Source organism: Rana temporaria, chromosome 9, assembly GCF_905171775.1.
Source record: "Rana temporaria chromosome 9, aRanTem1.1, whole genome shotgun sequence".
Taxonomy (NCBI): domain Eukaryota; kingdom Metazoa; phylum Chordata; class Amphibia; order Anura; family Ranidae; genus Rana; species Rana temporaria.
In genome coordinates, this window is record NC_053497.1 from 121,634,499 (window position 1) to 121,655,290 (window position 20,792).

Genomic DNA, 20,792 nt, shown 5'->3' on the forward strand with positions numbered 1-20,792 from the left:
TCGTGTGACATAAAAAAATTGCAACGATTGCCATTTTATTCTATAGGGTCTTCGCTAAAAATGTATTTAATGTTTGAGGGTTCTAAGTAATTTTGCTGCTTACTATTTTAAACTTGTAAACAAAAAGTGTCAGAAAAAGCTTGGTCAGCAAGTGGATATTTAATGACTACATGATTACTGGAGAGAGGAACGAGATGCTGCCTTCAGAACTTGATCAGTCGTAGGTTGAACGATCGTGGATTACAGTGCATTATCTATCTGGGTACTTTACGCCTATATGGTGGAAGATACTACATTGATGTGCCCATATTATTCATTTGTAAGGTGAGAGTTCTGGGAGACTGGTGGAGGAGAATCACCATGGTTCAATACTACAAATAGAACTTTTTTCATCAGGAATTTTGAAACATTGGAGGATCTACCATCTCATCAAACACATGGGACACTTTACTCATCTTCTGCTTATATTATCATTGCATTATTGAACCATCTATTATTGTGGATATTGGTGCAACTTTGTGGGAACCACCAGCATTTTTTATGCAGTTTTGTACCAAATGCAGTTCACTTATATCACTCAGAGTCATTTTATTTGCACAGTAGCACTTTATATAATATATATATTTTTTAGATCACTTGTTTAGATTTGACTTTTTACACGTGTGTACTATATAGTAACTGTTTGTTATTTATCATACAACACTGTATCACTACATTGCACGGTGAGAGTCGGTTCACACTGCAGCAGCACGACTTCGGGGGCGACTCGGCAAGGCGTCCTGAGGACGACTTCAGAGGTGATTTGCAAAATGACTCCTGTATAGAAGTCAATGCAGGTCGCCCCGAGCCGCCCCCGAAGTCGTACAGAAACCTTTTTCTAAGTCGGAGCGACTTGTGTCGCTCCTATTAGAACGGTTCCATTGCATTCAATGGGACCCGACTCGTCAGGCTGAGCCGCCTGACGTGTCACCCCAGTGTGAACCGGGTCTGACAGGATTGTTTGTATTCATTTATTTACTTTAGCGCAAAATCAATTATTTATTCATTCTTGTTTTATGTGTTTAGTGAACACCACTAGATTTAGCAGCTTTTGTTTTTTTGGTTCCCTCGTATTTTTTATATACTCACTAGTAGCGCAAGAGATTTTTTCTATTTATTTAATGACTTATTGAACTTATAAGAAGCCAGTAGTGCACTCCACCTATAATTAAAATGTCACTTTTGTTTCCAGGTCTGCATTTTAATCACTGTCTGCACTCGCTCTTTATTTCGAATAGAACAAGAATAAAAAACATATTTTCAGTTGCACAAAAATTGCCATCACAGATAATAATAACCCGGCTTGCATAGGTTGTTCTCAACCATCATGTTTTTGATATTGTTTGTTATTTTGGGACTAAATCTCCCATTACAAAAACAAGGAACAAAAACAAGTAACTGTCATCTCAGTGCAGCTGGGTGCGTCCCGCCCCCCTCCTTTCCTACCGTTAGAGCAGCATGAGAATCTGGCATTTGTCTGCCAAGGACAGCCTTGACTGTTTCTATTACTGGGCAAGGTGACGATTGACGCAACTATCAGGTGAGTCGTGACAAATCGATGCACCCTACTATTTGTGGCGTAAGCTTAACCCCTGCCTTGCTGCTATTAAATGACTGACAAAGAATGAAATAGCTTTTACCATTTTTTTTTTTTTAAAAAAGGAATTTTTTGAAACGTTTTGGAAAAAGCATATCTGCTTCAGGGTTAAAGTTTAGTTTTTGCACAGTGTTAGTAAAAAAAAAAATGTATCCAATTTTTTTAATTTTTATTTTAATTAATTTTTCATTTTAAAAATCATGCTGCCTTTGATGTCTAATCAGCAGTAGAAAAACATCCCTTTGTGCTCTTTGTGAATATTCAGTTCTTTAGCAGAAAGCTACATTTTATTTCTCTTTCTGAAGAGATGAAATTTAGGGGATCACCTAAAGGCAGACTGAGTGGGAGATAGATTGGGGTAAGGAGTTCCAGAGAATGGGAGGGGCTCTGGAGGAGTATGGGAGGGGAAAAGAAGGGAGCTAGAGAGCAGGAGGTTTTGGGTGGAGTGGAGAGGACAATTTGGGTGATATCTGCAGATGAGGTTGGTGATTTATCTGGGAGCTGAGTTGTGGATGACTCTGTATGTTGTTAGTATTTAGAATGTTATATGTAGGGCAAGCTGGGCCAATAGAGAGATTGGCAGAGAAGAGTGGCATACAGTGAGTGGTTGGTGAGGTGGATGGGTCTCGCAGGAGCATTTATGGTAGACTAAAGAGGGGATAGACTGTGGAAAGGTAAGCAAAGATGGAAGGAGTTGTGGATGGTTAAAAAGGGGCATATTTTGGAAATGTTACAGAGGTGGCCGGCTGAATTTCAACCCATGTGTGGCCACCCCTAGTCGACAGAAGTTTATCATTCAAATTTTAAGGCAATTTTACCACTTTGATTGACTATGAACATACGATTGAGGCTAGATTGACACTATTGCGACCTGCGTTCTGCATGTAGGTAGCCCATTCATTTCAATGGCCTGCCCTTCACACAGAAACATAGGGAAAGAAGTCCCTGACCCCCCTTTTTTTTATTACGCCACAATGTGCCACATGGATTGGCATGTGCGAAAGCTGCTTTTGCTGATTCGTGGGGGTGCCATTACAAAATAATGGCAAAATAATGGCACTCCTGCACATCTGCTATAGAGCAGCACATTTGCCTGCGGGTCAGGAATGCGTGTGATTATTTATGCGTTCTGGACCTGTAGTAATATGAACCTAGCCTTAAATTGGGCGCCAAAACCAGCAATCTACCACCCATAAAACTGACCACTGGGATTTGATTGATCAAACTGGACAAATTGACAACTTCCATCCCAGTTATTAAAATCAATTCGAACCAAAAAACTACTGCATTTTCTTGGAAAGTGATCTGATTTTTTCCCGGGTTCAATTAGCCATCTCCTTTAGGTGGAACAAAATCATTTCCACATTAGCTCACCTGGGTTTTTGTTTAGAGTCCAGTACAATAAAAAGTGATACAAATTGCTGGAAAGTTGCCACGTGTTTGGCCAAATTAGGAGTGCCCATAGAGGAGTAGCCACCATGTTTCTAGCCATTAACCTAGCAAAGCCAAAGACAGCCAAACTTAGAAGGAAGCAGCTAATAGCAGCCCCTATATTTCCATGTTTTTTTTCTTTTAGTGGAACAACAATTAAATAGATTCAGCTTCTATCTAAAGGCCTGGTTCACACCACTTTAACGCACTCCAGATCCGTTTCGGATGCGTTTCTGCATGCACATTTTTGACATGCTCAGGAGCGTTTTTGATGCATTTCTTTTTTAAATCAGAAAAAATTGTTTATTGTGCCAACAAAAGAAAATACAGAGTTTCACAGTACTAATCATATTCAACAAATAGCAGGTATTAATACTGTAATACACAAGTAATGCAAGCAAAAAAAAAAACATTCAAACAGTGGCACCAAAGGCATTATAATGACACATCTTGATAAAAGAATAAAGAAACATTGGGGTCTGGAGGGTTTTTATGCATTCCAGTGCATTCTAGTGCAGTTTTTATGCATTCTACAGCGTTCCAGTACAGCACAGTGCAGGAAAAATGTTTCTACTGGAACTGACTGCATTGTAAACTATGCCATTGGAAACCATATAACCTAATTTCCATGCGTTTTTTTTTTTTTTATGCAGAAAAAAACCACAGTGGACTGCATGTGGTGTGAACTGGCCCTTTCTGTTGTAGGCTGAAAAAGCTCACTCTTCAGTATCTATGGAGGAGCAGCTTCCCCTTTCTGAGACAGGAATAGGTTAGGGTTACAGAACACCTTCCCTTCCTTAAGAATATGTTAACCAATGGCGGCCCCTTTCATTGTGGGTGCATGGGAGTCGCTTCTCCTAAACCCCACCGCCGCCCTCCCTATCCATGCGCCTGGCCCCATTTCAGGATGCCGGGTGCATTAATTCCTATGACAGGGATGGGGGGGGGGGGGGTTCTTCTTGACTATGAACATATGATTGAGGCTCTAATAGGCTTCAAAATAGGGTGGGCACAGGGAGCAGAGCATTGCGTCCAGAGCCCACCTGGTTGTGTTGCAACAGCGACTGAATATTCACTGTTTCAACACTGATCCTCCTCCCAGCCAATCAGGAGGGGGGCTGATACCCGTCACTCGATAGGCCGAAAGGACAGGCTATCCTATTGGATGCCTAGGAGGAGGGAAGGAGACGAATGGCGGAAGCCGCTGTTATCGCAAAAGAGGAGAGGACACAGGTGACGCTGCCAGCTGCCCGCCGATCCCCTCCGATGTGTGCCCGCCAATCCCCGACATGCCCGCCGATCCCCGCCTCTGTGTGCCCGCCGATCCCTGATGTGCCCGCCGATCCCCACCCCCGATGGGGAAAGTGTCAGTGGACCGGCAGACAGCGAGGGGGGGTGTTTGCGGTTTGTTAGCTACCCCCCCCCCCCAAACCACCAGCCTCCACTGATGTTAACCCAATATTTCATATTTCTTATTTTGTGCCTGCTGTATCATGTAATTGTATATAAAAGTATCCTGCTCTCTTTGTATTGCTTCCTTTGAGTGAGGTACTCGGTGATCCTGCCAGTCCCCCTGCTTTCCTGGTAAGTTCCCTAGGAAACTCAGCTTGCTCTACCCAATGATCAGACTTGTGCTGACACCCCCCCCCCCCCATGCACAATCATTCACTGGGAAAACCACTGTGCTGCTGTTTTTCCTCCCCCACTTCTCCGAGCATTTTAGCTCCTTGTGCTGCTGAGAAAGAGAGAATCAAAGGGGAAAAAGGTATTTATAAGGTTTTTTGATTTGTATACATAAACGTTATGCCTTTTATTTCTATTTTAAACTGAATGGGTTGTTTTTAAAGGTGATGGTTCTCAAACTCTTTAATACCATAGTGAGAAGTGTTCTGTAGTCCTAGGATACTTCCTGATAAGGCTGCTAGAGATAAAACGACAGTGCACAGCACTGGATTTCTGGCAGGATCCACAGGTATTTTTTGGTATTTACTAAACAGATATAACAAAAGACTTTAAATGGTCCAAAGGGAGAAAATAAGAACAGCTGATTAACTGTAAAAAATGAATATGTAAACATTGGGGTCTTTTTATCAATGTTTTCACCTAAAATGTACACAAATGTCACTTATTTTTTACCTAAAACGTATGTGAGTTGGGTGAATCTTGGGTGATGAGGGCTGTGTGAATCATGGGTGAAAACATTGATCAACAGAACCTATAGTGCATTCAGCTATGGTAAAGTCCTGATTTTATTTGTAGTAACTGGTAGTTATTTACAGGAAACCAGAATATTTCAGGGCCGACGAGCACAGCTGTCATTTCCAAGACATCCTCCAGCCATGGCGATCCCATCTGTCACTTGTTTCCTGCTGATCATATCTATTTCTAGTAAGTAGACTCAAATGTATATTCAGAATTCATGGTACAAATGCATTTTATGAGGCTTGAAATATCTGTATGTTTTAAAGTGGAGCACTACCTAAAACAGGTTTTGTTTTGTTTTTGGGGTGGGGAAAGCTTTGATCCCCTGATTGTTCTTTATCATCCAAATTCCTGCTCCCTTTTTTTTTAAAGAGAACCTGTCATCAGGCAATTAATTTCAACTAAAATATACCCAAGATGTAGGAATATGAGAGAGGAGGGGCAGGGGAGTTGGGCCAGCACAGACAGTAATTAGACACTCCTAAAAGAGGAGAGGGCTATGACAGACATACAAGGAGGGAGAAGGCTGTGCTAGTGAATTGACTAGACATGTGCACAGCAAAAAATTTCGTTTATTTCTGTTTCGTTTCTGTTCGTTTATCGTGATTCGTAACGAGTCGTAATTTCGTAAGACGTTAGTTATCGTATTCGTACTCTTTAGTATTTTCGTAACACTCTTTTTTCCGTTTCCGTTTTTTTCTGTTAGTTTATTTTTCGTTGAATCGAGATTCGTATTTTCGTTATATTTTGTATTCTGCCGCGTTCGTATTTTTAAAATGATTTTATTCGTTCCTTCGTTTTTACGTTAGTTTAATTTTCGTTGTTTTGTTATTCGTATTTACATTATATTTTCCATCATGCCGCATTCGTATTTTCGTAAAGAAATATATTTTCGTTGCTTTATGATCATTCGTATTTTCATGTCTAATTTCCTTTGATTGTAAAAACGTACTTTTGTAGATTTTATTGCATTCGTAATTCTGTTAGAATACATTTTACGTTTATTCGACACACTACTCGTCGTAATTTTGTAATTCGGATTTTACTGTGATTGACTTGACTGTCTTAGTTAGCACACACACCCTGTCTAGAATGAAGTCTGACGTAGAAGAAAACTAAAATATGTCAGATATTACAAATACAAATCTAGAAATTAGATGCACTGCAGTCTAACACAGAAAAAGACACAATGAGCCAGGAGGTAATGAGAAAGAAGCTCATTGGGGGAAGGAACAAACCTCTTCAGAGGAAAGGGACAGCGCTCAGTGGCTATTGGTCAATGTCCAGAAATATTTCAGTACTAACGAAAGCTAATTTACATTATTTTGTATTTTCGTTGTTTTCATTTAAGTTTTCCGAAGATTCGTAATTCATTTTTCGTTAGTTTTGATTTTCGTTTTTTAGTCTTTGTTCGGCATTTCGTTTTCTTTTCGGTCTTCGAATATTAGTAAGTTTGCATTTTCGTTCATTTTGTTTTTCGTAATTTTTTTTTTTTTTTTGGGTTCGGTATTTTCGTTGTTTCATCTTTCGTATCTTCGTTGTTTTTCATATTCGTTATTTTGAAAATATCGTTATTCGTTATCAATTGCGCTAAACCATTCGTTCATTCGTATGTTAACGAATCAACTAAAATAACGAAAATTGACGGAAAACGTATTCGTAACTTAAAAAATTGCACATGCCTAGAATTGACTCTCCTCATTAAATGTAACCATATTGCTACCTTTAGATGTATCTCTCTTTTATACTCTGTAGCTCCTGCTGGATTTTCTAATTTGTCCATTTGTGGATGGACATTTTATGGTTACACAACCTGTCACATTGCTATAATCTTTTTATATGAACTATAAACTGAAGGACTGAATAAATGGTTGTGGAACGAATCATTTGAGTTTCCATTATTTATTATTGGAAAATTTGCTTTTATATACAAGTGCTTTGGATTACAAGCATGCTTCCCGAACGAATTATGCTCGCAATCCAAGGTTTTACTGTATATAAAATAATATGCAAAGTGGTTGGATGGAAGCTTCAAGATGTTTTTATTACAAATTATGTGAGCAGACTGCATTTCCTCTTTAATTAGCATTCTTTATATAATAAATGTAATTTTTTTTGCATTAAAGGCACCTCCCAGTTGACAGTCAACCAGTATAAACACATTTCAGTCGCCAAAGGAAATTCAGCTATTCTGGGCTGCTTTGTGGAAGGCGAGGAGATTCGGCATTTAAGCGTTCAGTGGTTTAAACAGCTGCCTGGGAGTCCACCCACTTATATCCTCCACCATGCCAATGACACCACCATCCACTGGGGTGACACCTCCCTGGAGCGCTACCGGCCAATCAGAAACAACAGCAATACTCACTTTCTGCACATCGCTAACGTCACCACAAATGACAGCGCTCTGTACTGGTGCTTGATGACTAAGAGTCCCTCTCTTCACATCTGGGGAGATGGGACCCACCTCAGCGTTTATGGTGGTAAGTGAAATAAAATTGTTGAAATGGTTTTGCAAGCCAGGCTTACTAAAAACAATTTAGTGGACCACGCATCACACTTCACTCCAAAAAAGGTTTCGTCGTTTTTGGGGGTGTTTGTCGTGCAGAGAGCACTAAGGGCAGCACATTCAAGTGAAGTGGTTTAAACAAAAGAACATGCAAGAAAAAGTAATGGTAGTAGTGTGTATGAGGCAATATCTCATGATAGGCAGACACATGCAGCACTGATGGGCAGAGCTGGTGCAAGAATTTTTTACACCCTAGGCGAAAACTTATTTTGCCACCTCCCCCCCTTGGCTCCACCCCTAACTCCACCTCATTTGCCCTGCCCATGTATACCCCACCTTTTTTAATGAAGTGCCCATCAAATGCCGCTTCACCAGCGCCCATCAATAAAGCCTACCAGTGGCCATCAATGAATGTTTGCTTGCTTCCATTCATTTGGGAGTCGGGACAAAGACACAGTTCTCCGCCGCCGCTGCGCCTCTGACACTATGTGCAAAAGGAGCAGCGGCTGCCTGCTGATGCTGAGACTTAGTTGCTTGCTGCAGAGAGAAGAGAGTAGGAACACCAGTGGTCGGGTGCCCTTAGGCAGCAGTGCGCCCTAGTTTGCCTAGTAGTAGCACCGGCCCTACTAATAGGGGGACCAAAGTCTTTCATTTTGGTCCCCTAAAAATGGTGACCAAAATCCACAGGAGGAGATACCCCTACTACATACCTTCCAACTTTTTGAGATGGGAAGGAGGCAAACCTATTAGCTAAAGTATGTAGGCATGGGACACACCCCGTGCCACGCCCCCTTAAAGCCACGAGTGCTTTTAATTTTACCATTACACACTTTTTGATAGAGAAGTAGTACATTTTTTATACAACTATATAGATCAGAGCAAAAAACAGGGACAAATGAGGAGGAAAGAGGGACTTTATTCCAAATCAGGAACAGTCCCATAAAGAGTGGTGGTGTCTTTCAAGGCTGGATGGGGACTGTCATAGAGGATTTGCTGGATTGCATAGCTCCCTGATTTTGAGGGACTGTCCCGGATTTGGAGCAATGTCCCTCTGTCCCTCATTCCTCCTCATTTGTCCCTCATTTTGGTCTGATCTATATAGCTGTATATAAAACGTTATCTATCCAAAAGTGTTTTCCAGCGCTAAACCCTTCATCCGATTTCTAAATTGCTGCATCTGTAAATTCCAAAAGCCAATATAAAGGAATAGTAGTGGTAAAAAAAAGCACTCGTGGGTTTAACAAATCTTGTTTTTTTGTACAATTCTCCTTTAAGGGTGCGTGGAAAGGGGTGTGTTCTATGCCTGCATACTTTTGCTGATAGGTGTCCCTCATTCCCATCTCAGAAAGTTGGGAGGTATGGGATTGTGCAAACAGTCTTTACAGCTTGAAAGGTTTTCCTGCGTGCCTGCTGGCCATGTTCTGCTTTGCCCTGCGTTGTGTGCTACGTGTTCTCTGCTCCACATTGTCCTATTTATTTATCTGTGCTGTTGTTTCTCTATATGGCTATGCTGTGGGCATGTAAAAAAAAAAAAATGTAAAAAATGCTGTGGGCGTGCTACTTGACATTATCCCATTTTGTGAACTTGGTCCACTTAATTCCACCGCGCTCTGATTCTTTGCTGTACTTTCTTCACTTGATGCTGTCCCAGTGGCGGAATTATTGGGGTCGCCACAGTCGCACCTGCGACTGGGCCCTGCAGATCGGCCACTTCAGGGGGGCCCACCCGTGTGCCAGTGCGAGGGGCCGTTAATGTGGCTTTGCTGACTACTGGGAGGCCCGCCGCAGCCGCGCCGCCTGCCCGTTCATTCCGCCACGGGAAGGGTGGCTTTCGCCTGCTTAGCGGAGAGAACACTGGTTGTGAGAGACTCTGCACCGTCCCGCCCGCCTATCCAGAGAGAGAGACTGTAGGGAGGCAGGGCGGACACTGAAAAATTAAGTCAGCTGACACCAATCGAGTGGAGGGGAGGTACTCTACCCATGAGGAAAGGCACGATGACGGAAGTAAGTGATGGATTGCAGTGCAATCGATCCATCCAAACCTCCACCACCTCTTCTTCTTACTGATCCCATCCCTACCCCCATCACTTCTACAACAGAGGTGATGGGGGGATAGGGATGAGATCAGTGGGGGGGTTAGGGATGAGATCAGTGGAGGGGGATGGGATCAGTAAGAGGTAAAGGTGGTGGTGGGAGAGGATGGCACCACAGTTGTCACCCCCCACATACCACCGCTGCCACCCCCCATGTACCACAGCTGCCGACCCCCCAAGTACCACCGCTGCCACCCCCCCAAGTACTACCGCTGCCACCCCCCCACGTACCACCGCTGTCACCCCCCACATACCACCGCTGTCACCCCCCCCACATACCACCGCTGCCACCCCCTAAGTACCACCGCTGCCACCCCCCAAGTACCACCGCTGCCACCCCCCAAGTACCACCACTGCCACCACCTCAACATCACTGTTGCCACCCCCTCAAGTACCACCGCTACCACCCCCCCTCAATTATCACCACTGCCACCCCCTCAACATCACTACTGCCACCCCCCTCAACTACCGCTGTTCCAGCTTCCCTAAAAAAATATATATCAAAATCTTTTTGGGGGTGGAGGGGGCCTTCGTGATTTCTTGCACCGGGGCCCTGAAGTTTCTAGTTACGCCTCTGTGCTGTCCCATTCTGTACTCTAGGCCAGTGCTTCTCAACCCTGTCCTCAAGTACCCCCAACAGTCCATGTTTTGGTAATTTCTCTTAGATAAAATAGCTGTCCAAAATACCAAGACATTGACTCTGATTTAAAGCACCTGTGCAAGTTAAAGGAAAACCTGCAAACATGGCCTGTTGGGGTGATTGAGGATAGGGTTGAGAACCACCACTCTAGGTTGTACATTCTATATCCCCCAAAAACCTACTCAACATGCTGAACTATAGTATCTTTATTTCACACCTCTCCTTTGTTTTCGCAGGGTTGTGCATTTTTTCCGCCATCTCAAAGTGTATGCTGTGCTGTACAGTACAAATGACACACTTTCCCACTCTTTTGAGCTGTACATTTCATACTCTATGCCACCCAACTCTAATATGTAGTGGTTTACAGTCTGTGATCCTCACCAAACTGTTGTTGCACTATATCCTACACTGACCTACTCTGCATTGCATATCATTATAATACCCTATAATGCACTACCATGAACTTGGTACTGTACAGGGATGGACTGGCCATTGGGACTACAGGGAGTTTCCCGGTGGGCCGATGGCTCAGTGGGCTGGCTTCAATGACAGCGGACTGCCGCCCTCCTCTGCTCCTCTGTCTCTCCCTCCCCACAGCGCTCACCTGGGGGGAACAAAGAAGCAGGGGGAGGACCAGAGGAGCAGGGGGACGACAGAGGAGCATGGGGGAGGGGACAGACAGCTGACTCAACAGCTATGGCCTGGGAGTTTCTCACTTCTGCCTAATCCTGTCCCATAAGGGGGGGCACGAACTGATTCTTTGCCCAGGTGAAATAATGTCTAGCTTCCCCACTGGTACTGCCTATAAGAGTACCAGTACCAGCCGTTCTACTCTAATAAAGTAGAACGGCTAGTGGCTAGTAAAGGGGGAGAGGGGGCTCGGGTGGCCAGGGGGGTGAAGGAGTTGTCGGCCACCATGGGAGAGATCTGTCAAAGTGGGCCAGTCTGGATGAAGTCCAGGGCCAAATTTCTGTCCCAGTCCAGCCCTGGTGCTGTACAATTCATAATCCGTGCCATCCTACCTTGAATGCTGTGCTGCACATTCTATAGCTAGCACTGCCCCATGCTGTATGCTGCATTATACGTTCTATACGCCACACTGCTATACAGTACTGTATATATCCTTCTCTCTTTCTCCCCTCTCTTCCCTGTCTCTTCCCTCAAAACTGGATTATATTCATCATCATCCTACTAGTTTATCATCATAAATGATCTTAATGAAACTACACATTATTTGCCACTAGATGGCACCAAATATTTTTGATGAATTTCCAAAGGCAGAATTGATACAATTCTAATATGTTCACTGAAAGTGTATCTACAGTTAGGGCTTTCATTAAAATTATTTTCACATATTTGCAAACCTTTACTCGGGATTTATGCATTTTCTTAAGTCCTGGGTGAAAGTTGTGCAAATCCTCTGTAAAAACATTTATAATAGCATAAGAAGCAAGCTCATTTATACTTGGTTAGTGTTCTAGTAAATGCAGTAGGACAATTACAGTAATGAGAAAAATATCAATTTACACATTTGAGAGGTAAGGGTTTACTGTATATACAATTTAGAATGGTTTACAATAGAGAGTTCTCTTAATGTGTTTGTACATACAATGGCAACATTTAGAAGTACATTTTTTTATGAGTACATTTTTTATTTTTTTTACCAAAAACTATGGGCTAGATTCAGAAAGGAGTTACGGCAGCGTATCTCCAGATACGCCATCGTAACTCCGAATGCGGGCCGTTGCATCTCGGCGCCTGATTCATAGAATCAGATACGCCTCAATGTTGCCTAGATACGAGCGGCGTACGAGTCTCCTACGCCGTCGTATCTTAGGGTGCATATTTATGCTGGCCGCTAGGTGGCGCTTCCATTGATTTCCACGTAGAATATGCAAATGAGCTAGATACGCCGATTCAGAAACGTACGTGCGCCCGGCGCATTTTTTTAAGTCGTTTACGTAAGGCTTTTTCCAGCGTAAAGTTACCCCTGCTATATGAGGCGTAGCCAATGTTAAGTATGGACGTCAGGACAGCGTAAAAATTTTGCGTCGTTTACGTTGTTTGTGTAAGTCGTACGCGAATAGGGCTGTGCGTAAGTTACGTTCACGTCAAAAACATTGACTATTTGCGGCGTGATTTCGAGCATGCGCACTGGGATACTTTCACGGACGGCGCATGCACCGTTCGTTAAAAGCGTCGATTACGTGGGGTCACGACTATTTTGCATACAAAACGCCCCCTACCAGCCTATTTTAAATTAGGCGGGCTTACGCCGGCCCATATACGCTACGCCCCTGAACTACATGGTTTTGGTAAACCTGAAGAGAAAACCTGCAGGAAAACTGATAGTGTGTATGGGGCTTCACACGCGCCAGTAGTTTTAAATTACTTTTTTTCCTTTAGAGATGTAATTTTGTGCAGAGACTGTTATAAACACGGGAAACATGCGCTACTTTACAGGCATACTATACACACCCCCCAGGTAAAAAAATTAAAGGAATATTTCACTTTTATTGTTTCACTTTAAGCATTATTAAAATCACTGTTCCCGAAAAAATTGCAGTTTTTAAAACTTTTTTTGCATTGAACACCCTTTAAAAGTCTATGGGAGAAATCTAAAGTGCTCATTTTAAAGGCTTACTGTATATGCAAGTTATTGTCCTAAAAAGTGTTTGGGGACCTGGGTCCTGCTTACTGATCTCTGATGGATGGTTTCTGCGGGAGGAGCCGTGATCTCCCTCTGATCATGTGGCCGCTCGTCTCCCCCCACAGAAACCATCCATCAGAGCTGTAAAGAAGCTGCGAGTCATGTGACCGGCCTGAAGACAGCTCAAAATCGTTATTTAGAACACTCGTTTTTTAAAACGATTTACATAGTGTGCTATGCCAGCCTCTCATAGAGGGGCTGGCAGTTACAATTTTAGTTTTTTCTTTTACAATAGCGTGGGGGGCGAGGGTGGGCAGAAGACAGAAACAGAGAGGGAGATGACTGGCAGGAAGGCGGAGGTAAGGGGGGAAGGAGGAGAGCTGAGAGCAGGGCAGCTTATGACGGAGGGACACACTCTGACCACGGTGGTCAGGGCTCAGCAGCCATGATTTTAATGGTCAGTATAGAGAGGACATACAGGAAGTGGCAGGTTCAGGGAGTTTTTTTTACAGTTTAGAGTGGGGGGCAGACTACACAGAACAAGCACTGTGCTGTGTAATCTGCTTTATGGGACCAGGATCTATATATTTGTTTGGGTTAACAACTTTAATTAAAAGCGCTGCACACATTTGAGAAGCGGACCTCTCATTCATCTGCCCATCCTCCATTTATAGATCGCTTTTCATTCATGGAAGCTATAGTATGGCTTCTATGAATGGAGGAGGGGACAAAAGGGACAGGTATAGTTGTCACTCTCGATGAGTGCCTGTCACAGGTCCAGTACTGGTAACAGTGTTGCCAACCTCTAGTGGCATTTATACTGATAAAACATGGGAAATATACTGACGGGACACATTTTTTTACTGACAACCTGAAAAAAGACAGAACACCTTTTAAAAACGAAGACAATCAATATTTAAACAGTATAAACACAATATAAAAACACTGACAATACACTGAGGCCCAGATTCACAAAAGAGATACGACGGCGTATCTCCAGATACGCCGTCGTATCTCTGAGTTGAGCCGTCGTATCTATGCGCTTGATTCTTAGAATCAGTTACGAATAGATATCCATTAGATCCGACAGGCGTAAGTCTCTTACGCCGTCGGATCTTAACTGCATTTTTTTTGGCCCGCTAGGTGGCGCTTCCGTCGAAATCCGCTTCGAGTATGCAAATTAGCTAGATACGCAAATTCCCGAACGTACGCGCGTCCGACGCAGTAAAGTTATGACGTTTACGTTAGGCTTTTCCCGGCGTAAAGTTGCCCCTGGGTCTATGAGACGCAGCCAATGTTAAGTATGGCCGTCGTTCCCGCGTCGAAATTTAAAAAAGTTACGTCGTTTGCGGAACTCGTCCGTGAATGGGGCTGGACGTAATTTACGTCCACGTCAAAACCAATACGTCCTTGCAGCGTATTAGGAGCAATGCACACTGGGAGATTTCTACGGACGGCGCATGTGCCGTTCGTGAAAAACGTCAATCACGTCGGGTCATAGTAGTTTAACATAAAACATGCCCCCCCCTTCCACATTTGAATTAGGCGGGCTTATGCCGGCCGATTTACGCTACGCCGCCGCAACTTACGGAGCAAGTGCTTTGAGAATACAGCACTTGCCCGTGTAAGTTGCGGCGGCGTAACGTAAATTGGATACCTGGCTGGTAATAAGCCCCTCCCCGGCAGCACCAGACAAATAAAGCTGCCAAATATGGGAGAGGGGAAGAGGACTTGGATTTCCACTATTACACTCTGCACCAGCACAAGGTACACTTCAGATTACATGCAGGTAAATGCATACATCCCTTGTGCTGATTTTTTTTTATATTTTCCCCTAAAGGTAAGCTTTAAAAACAGGTCAAATATAAATCTTTCATTAAAAAAATAAATGCACAGCGATTTAATACTGAATATTAATAATCTTGCACCAGTTGTGATTGGTTCTCATTATCAAAATATATGATGAGACCATGGGCAGTTGCTAGTTCTACTTATCATTGCAAACTCCACTAATCATTGTAGGGAATGGGGAGTTAACCCAAAACAGCCCCTTTCCTGTTACAATCAAAAAAATATATTTGAACAATTATAGTGGAAGTGTTTGGTGTGTCCTCTAGGAGATACGGCACCTCATTCCATACAGTAGTTACAAAGTAGGGAAGGTTTATAGAGGGATTATAACGGTGCCAGGCAAATTACACGATAGAAACAATATAAAAGAAGACAATAATTTATTAATTGCAATTACTGTATTTGCTGGCGTATAAGACTATCTTTTACACTTAAAAAAAATGGCCAAAAGGCAGGGGTCGTCTTATACGCCGGGTCAACTGCTTGGATGCCTGCTGGATGTGCGGTAATACTGTATGCAGCTTTGGCTATATACATTATATACCGCTTAGCCAATCCCGGTGAGCGATGTATTCAAATTAATACAGAGCCTGCTCGGATTGGAGTAACAACCTCTGCCAATCCGAGCAGGCTACATACAGTAGCCTGCTCGGATTGGCTTTGAGAGTCGGAGAGGAGTGGGCTGATGATGTTACAGCCTCTGCCAATCCAAGCAGGCTTTGTATTCATTAATAGAATACATCGCTCACCGGGATTGGCTCCAGCTCCAGCAAGAAGGAAGAAGAATATGGCTCCAGAAAGAAGAAATATGAAGTGTCGGAAGCCTCGGAAGGGGGGTTGTCTTATACAGTGAGTACAGGCAAAAAATCTTTAAAAAACTGTAAAATTAGGGGGTCGTCTTATACGCCCGGTCGCCTTATACACCGCCAAATACGGTAGTTAGACAGAAACATAATAAGGAGTGTACATTAGAAGAAGATTATAACAAGTTTTCCCGACATGTTTCGCCAAGTCTTTGGCTTCTTCAGGGGAGTAAGGTTCTTAAAGCGGATGTGCCATGGGAAAAAAATATTAAAAGCCAGCAGCTACAAATACTGCAGCTGCTGACTTTTAATATTAGGACACTTACCTGTCCTGGAGTCCAGCGCCGATCGCAGCAGAGGACGAGCGATTGCTCGTCTCTCTGCTGCTCCCCCCGCCATCCACGCTGAGGGAACCAGGAAGTGAAGCGCTGCGGCTTCACTGCCCGGTTCCCTACGGCGCCGCGCCCGCCGATTGGCTCCCGCTGTGTGCTGGGAGCTGAGTGTTCCCAGCACACAACGGGGGGGCGACGGGATGTGACGGAATGCCCGTCTTTTGCCCGTGAATGCCGGGCCGGAAGTGGGTGCAAATACCTGTCTTTGGACAGGTATCTGCACCCCCCTCCCCCCTGAAAGGTGTCAAATGTGACACCGGAGGGGGGAGGGTTCCGATCAGCGGGACTCCACTTTAGGGTGGAGAACCGCTTTAAACTGTTATGATACATTCTACAGAATGTCCAGAACAACTAAAAAAACACATAAGAATAGAAGATAAAATAAGTGTTATTACTTGTTTACTCCTACATTTCCGGTTTGAAGAGTTCACGTCTGTTCGTACAGTTTTTCACACATTGTTTGTGTATTAGGGTTTTTAACAGTACAGTGCTGTATTGTGTTAGCCATAGATAGTAGCTAAAAATGGTGTTAACAAGAACCTATTTTCCCTGCAGATAACAGCCCAGCGAACTAAACTTACAAACTAGTGTGCCCGTAGCAAAAGGGCCATGCATGCATATCATTTAGGAGCCGAAGAACTGGTTTTTTTTCTGTTATTTTAAAGAAGCCAACGACTTGGCGAAACATGTTGGGAAAACTTGTTATAATCTTCTTCTGATGTACACTCCTTATTATGTTTCTGTCTAACTAATTGCAATTAATAAATTATTTAAAAAAAAGCAGTCCGGGTTGTTCAGCTAATGAACTCCAAATCAATTTAATTAATTCCCACCAACCTTTCCATCCCTGGTTTTTAATACTATATACTATGTAAATAAAGAAAAAAGAAGGTGGAATAGTAAGCTATTTCACAGCTGGCTTTCTGTTCAGTTATCAAACATAAAGGATACTGCTGGGTGTCACTGATAAGCCTCCAGTAGCTGAACCGGGAAGCTAACATAGGCGAGAAATAGCAGCACAGCAACGTTATACAAGTGTCAAATATTTAAAGTGTATCTAAATGCTACATTTATGTAAATGGCTAAATTTTTGCATTTTAAATGAAGTTGTGGGAAGTTTTCGCATATTGGTTTAAATGTTTTATAAATTCCTGTTAATTCTGCAAATATTCGCTCTCTCAGAGGCCCTCATTTAATACAAGGGTTCTTAAAACATTTCTGCACTTTTTTTTAACTAAGTTATATGTATAAAAGTGTGGAAACTTTTTTGAAGACCCCTCGCAGTGTGTCCAATCATGCAGGATGGTGGTCACCCTGTGCTTTCATCCAGTCAGCTTCAGTTAAAGCCTTTTGCAAACTGATATCTAAAAATGCAGTGTTTTTTTTTGTTCTGCTGTAAATGCAGACTATTGTTTTCAAAGTGCCTTACACAGGCACGTAAACATTCGCTGCGTATGGATCAGTAAAAAATATGGGCTAGATTCAGATAGCCCACCGTAACTTTGTGCGGGCGTAGCGTATCTCAGATACACTACGCTGCCGTAACTTTGTGAGGCAGGTTCTGTATTCACCAAGAACCTGCGCCCTAAGTTACGGCGGCGTAGCGTAAATCTGCCGGCGTAAGCGCACCTAATATAAATTGTGAAGAGGTGGGCGTGTTTTATGTAAATAAAACATGACCCCACGTAAATGAAGTTTCTGACTAACGGCGCATGCGCCGTCCGAGAACGTAACCCAGTGCGCATTCTCCAAACTAACCCGCAAAAAGCCAATGCTTTTGACGTGAACGTAAATTACGCACAGCCCTATTCGCGAACGACTAACGCAAACGACGTAATCGACGGAAAATTCGACGCTGGCCCGACGTCCATACTTAACATAGGATACGCCTCATATAGCAGGGGTAACTTTAGACCGGAAAAAGCCAAACGACGTAAAAAAATGCGCCGGGCGGATGTACGTTTCTGAATTGGCGTATCTACCTAATTTGCATATTCCTCGCGTAAATCGAAGGAAGCGCCACCTAGCGGCCAGGGTAAATATGCGACTAAGATTTGACGGCGTAAGAGACTCACGCCAGTCGGATCTTAGCCAAATTCCGGTGTATCTTGTTTTCTGAATACAGAAAAAAGAAACGCCGGAGCATCCTAGAAGTTACGCGGCGTATCAATAGATATGCCAGCGTAACTTCTATCTGAATCTACCGCTATATATTTATACACAAATCTCTGTTTCTGTTCGGTATTTTATGTGTATACGCACACTTTTGCTGGTCGATTGACAGCTGCTCTGATCATTTAGAAGCTGAGGCTCAGGCCTTCTGTAATTGTAACTACTTTACCAGTTTTGTTGGACAGTTTGCGTTGTAACAGTAATAGTAAAATAAAAATAATGGATCTAATGGCAGGATCGGCAGGTAATAAATCTGTGTTATGAGGGACTCAAAAAAACAAATAGACACTTCTGTGTTAATGCTGTTCAGACTGTATATGTAATTTTTTATTTACCTAAAGTTACACTTTGATTTGGTATGTACTGTATATACATGTATACTGTATATATAATACAGTGTGATTTAAAAAGGATGGTGCAAACGTAAAGCTGATAAATTCATAACAGACTGAACCTAACACAACTGTATTAACATAAAAAGACACGTTAACTGTCCAAGTCCAACCTCTGCACTACAAATGTTCCATGTGAACCCCCTTGTTGACAGGACAGATGATTGCGTTTTACCAGTGTTGTCACTCTTGCTACAATTTTTTACATTCGCACCATGCCGACAATGTTAAATGACCAATTGTTGAAAATGTTGAAGACGACAGATATCAAATTTTTGCATGTTTATTTACTTGTTCGTGTCATCATCACCAGAGGCATAGTGTAGTGTTATGTTTATAATTTATATTTTACATATTTTTCAGGAGAAGATGTCCAGGCACCTTCTGTATCCATTATGACCAGTTCATTGTCTCCAACCAGCTCCCACCCACTCTATCTTGCATGTTCTGTAAGTGGTTTTTATCCACCAGTCATTGAGGTTACATGGAAGTTAGATGGTCAGTCTGCTCCAGGAATAATTACTTCAGACCACTACCTGTCAGAAGAAGACCATTCTTATGCATTGATTAGCATCCTGGAGCTTCCAATGCACCACAGAAAGAACATCTCAGTTTCATGTGAGGTGCGTCACGATTCCTCAAGAACTCTGATCACAAAAGACTTCCTTGGCTGTTACAAGGATCAATAGAAACTGTCATGGAAAACACTCTAGAAGATAAATTTTTTATCCTGAAGCTGATTTTGCCACACACGGAGTATGTAAATTACAAAATAAAATAAAAAAAGATTGTGTATATTGTGGGTACAGTAAAGGGCACGTCCACACCTCAACTAAATTTTAAAGACTAATCTCAGTGAATAAACTGTTACATATGAAAAGAAGAGTGTGTACATTTTGGGTCCAGTAAATGACATGTCCAGATCTTAAATAAAAGTACAGGTATATTCTCTAGGATTAAAGAATCAACTAATCAAAGAATATAATGTGAACTTTGGGTGCTGTAATGGGTCCAAAAGACCTTGGGTGTGGAAGATGCACAGTGTTTGTAAACCCACAGACTATTTTGTTTGAGACAGACTTAAAGTTTATACTTAGTAGGGATACAGTAGGGATGGGTTAAAAAAAAACTTTTGGTTTCTTTTTTTGTCTTTTACAAACAAATCCTACAGCTCCTAATCCTAGAGACACAACAGGAAGTTCCAGGAAACTCTATGCATTAAGATAAAAATCCTTCTGTGTGCAGCAGCCCCCCTCACATTTACCTGAGGTCCCTGTCTGTCCAGCAATGTCCACGAATGTCTTAGCCATCCAAGGTTCTGCTTTCTGATTGGCCGAGACACGGAGCTGTGACTCGGCTCAGGTGCCCCCATAGCAAGCTGCTTGCTGTGTGGGCACTGAACAAGAGGGAGGAGCCAGTAGCAGTGAATAGGGACCTGAGAAGAGGCTACTCTGTGCAAAAACAACTGCATAGGGCAGGTAAGAATAACATATTTGTTCTTTTTTTTAAAACAAGCCTTTACAATCACTTTAAGCTCGCCCTGCATGGATTGAAATTCACAATTTTGATCCATGTATGGGCACTGTGGTCCTACAGAAGCCGATCTACCAATCGACTTCTGTACAACCACCCTTTCAGATTTTCCCTACTTGATCTGCTCCCCAGGCTATAGACTGCAGGGCTGAACAGTGTATTCTGACAGTGGGAATGTTTACAATAGCTCAGCAGGGATGATTTCCCCATCCATTTTGAGTGTGTGGATGTGGAAACCGGATCAGTTTTTTTCATTCAACCCACTGCCTTAGAAAGTTGTAACTGGAACAGGTGTCGCCAGTTGAGGAATTTTCCCCCACCTCCTGCTTCATTAACAAATGTAATATTTAGAATTTACTATCACTTTCTGTCACTCTAACAATGATCACCAGATCGAGGAGAGAGGGTTCATCTCCCCAGTAGGGACACAGGGTAACAGTGACGGCTGGTGCTCAAAATTTTTGGGGGGGCGCAAACGAAAAGAAAAAAAT

General features: G+C 42.8%; 1 protein-coding gene across 1 annotated transcript; it reads left to right on the top strand.

Annotated features, from left to right (window-relative positions):
- Positions 1-1,476: 1,476 nt before the first annotated feature.
- Positions 1,477-19,648, top strand: LOC120913971 (immunoglobulin lambda-1 light chain-like). Its single transcript, XM_040324355.1, has 4 exons — positions 1,477-1,579; positions 5,347-5,455; positions 7,396-7,749; positions 19,132-19,648. Exons 2-4 carry the CDS (start codon positions 5,407-5,409, stop codon positions 19,455-19,457), a joined length of 729 nt encoding a protein of 242 aa, XP_040180289.1. The 5' UTR covers positions 1,477-1,579; positions 5,347-5,406; the 3' UTR covers positions 19,458-19,648.
- Positions 19,649-20,792: the final 1,144 nt, after the last annotated feature.

What these genes read in the sequence shown, in the direction of transcription:
- LOC120913971 (XM_040324355.1), top strand. Translation starts at nt 5,407, where the DNA reads ATGGCGATCCCATCTGTCACTTGTTTCCTGCTGATCATATCTATTTCT. An exon ending in GCTGATCATATCTATTTCTA is followed by an intron (nt 5,456 to 7,395) that starts GTAAGTAGACTC and finishes TTTGCATTAAAG; the next exon opens with GCACCTCCCAGTTGACAGTC. An exon ending in CCACCTCAGCGTTTATGGTG is followed by an intron (nt 7,750 to 19,131) that starts GTAAGTGAAATA and finishes CATATTTTTCAG; the next exon opens with GAGAAGATGTCCAGGCACCT.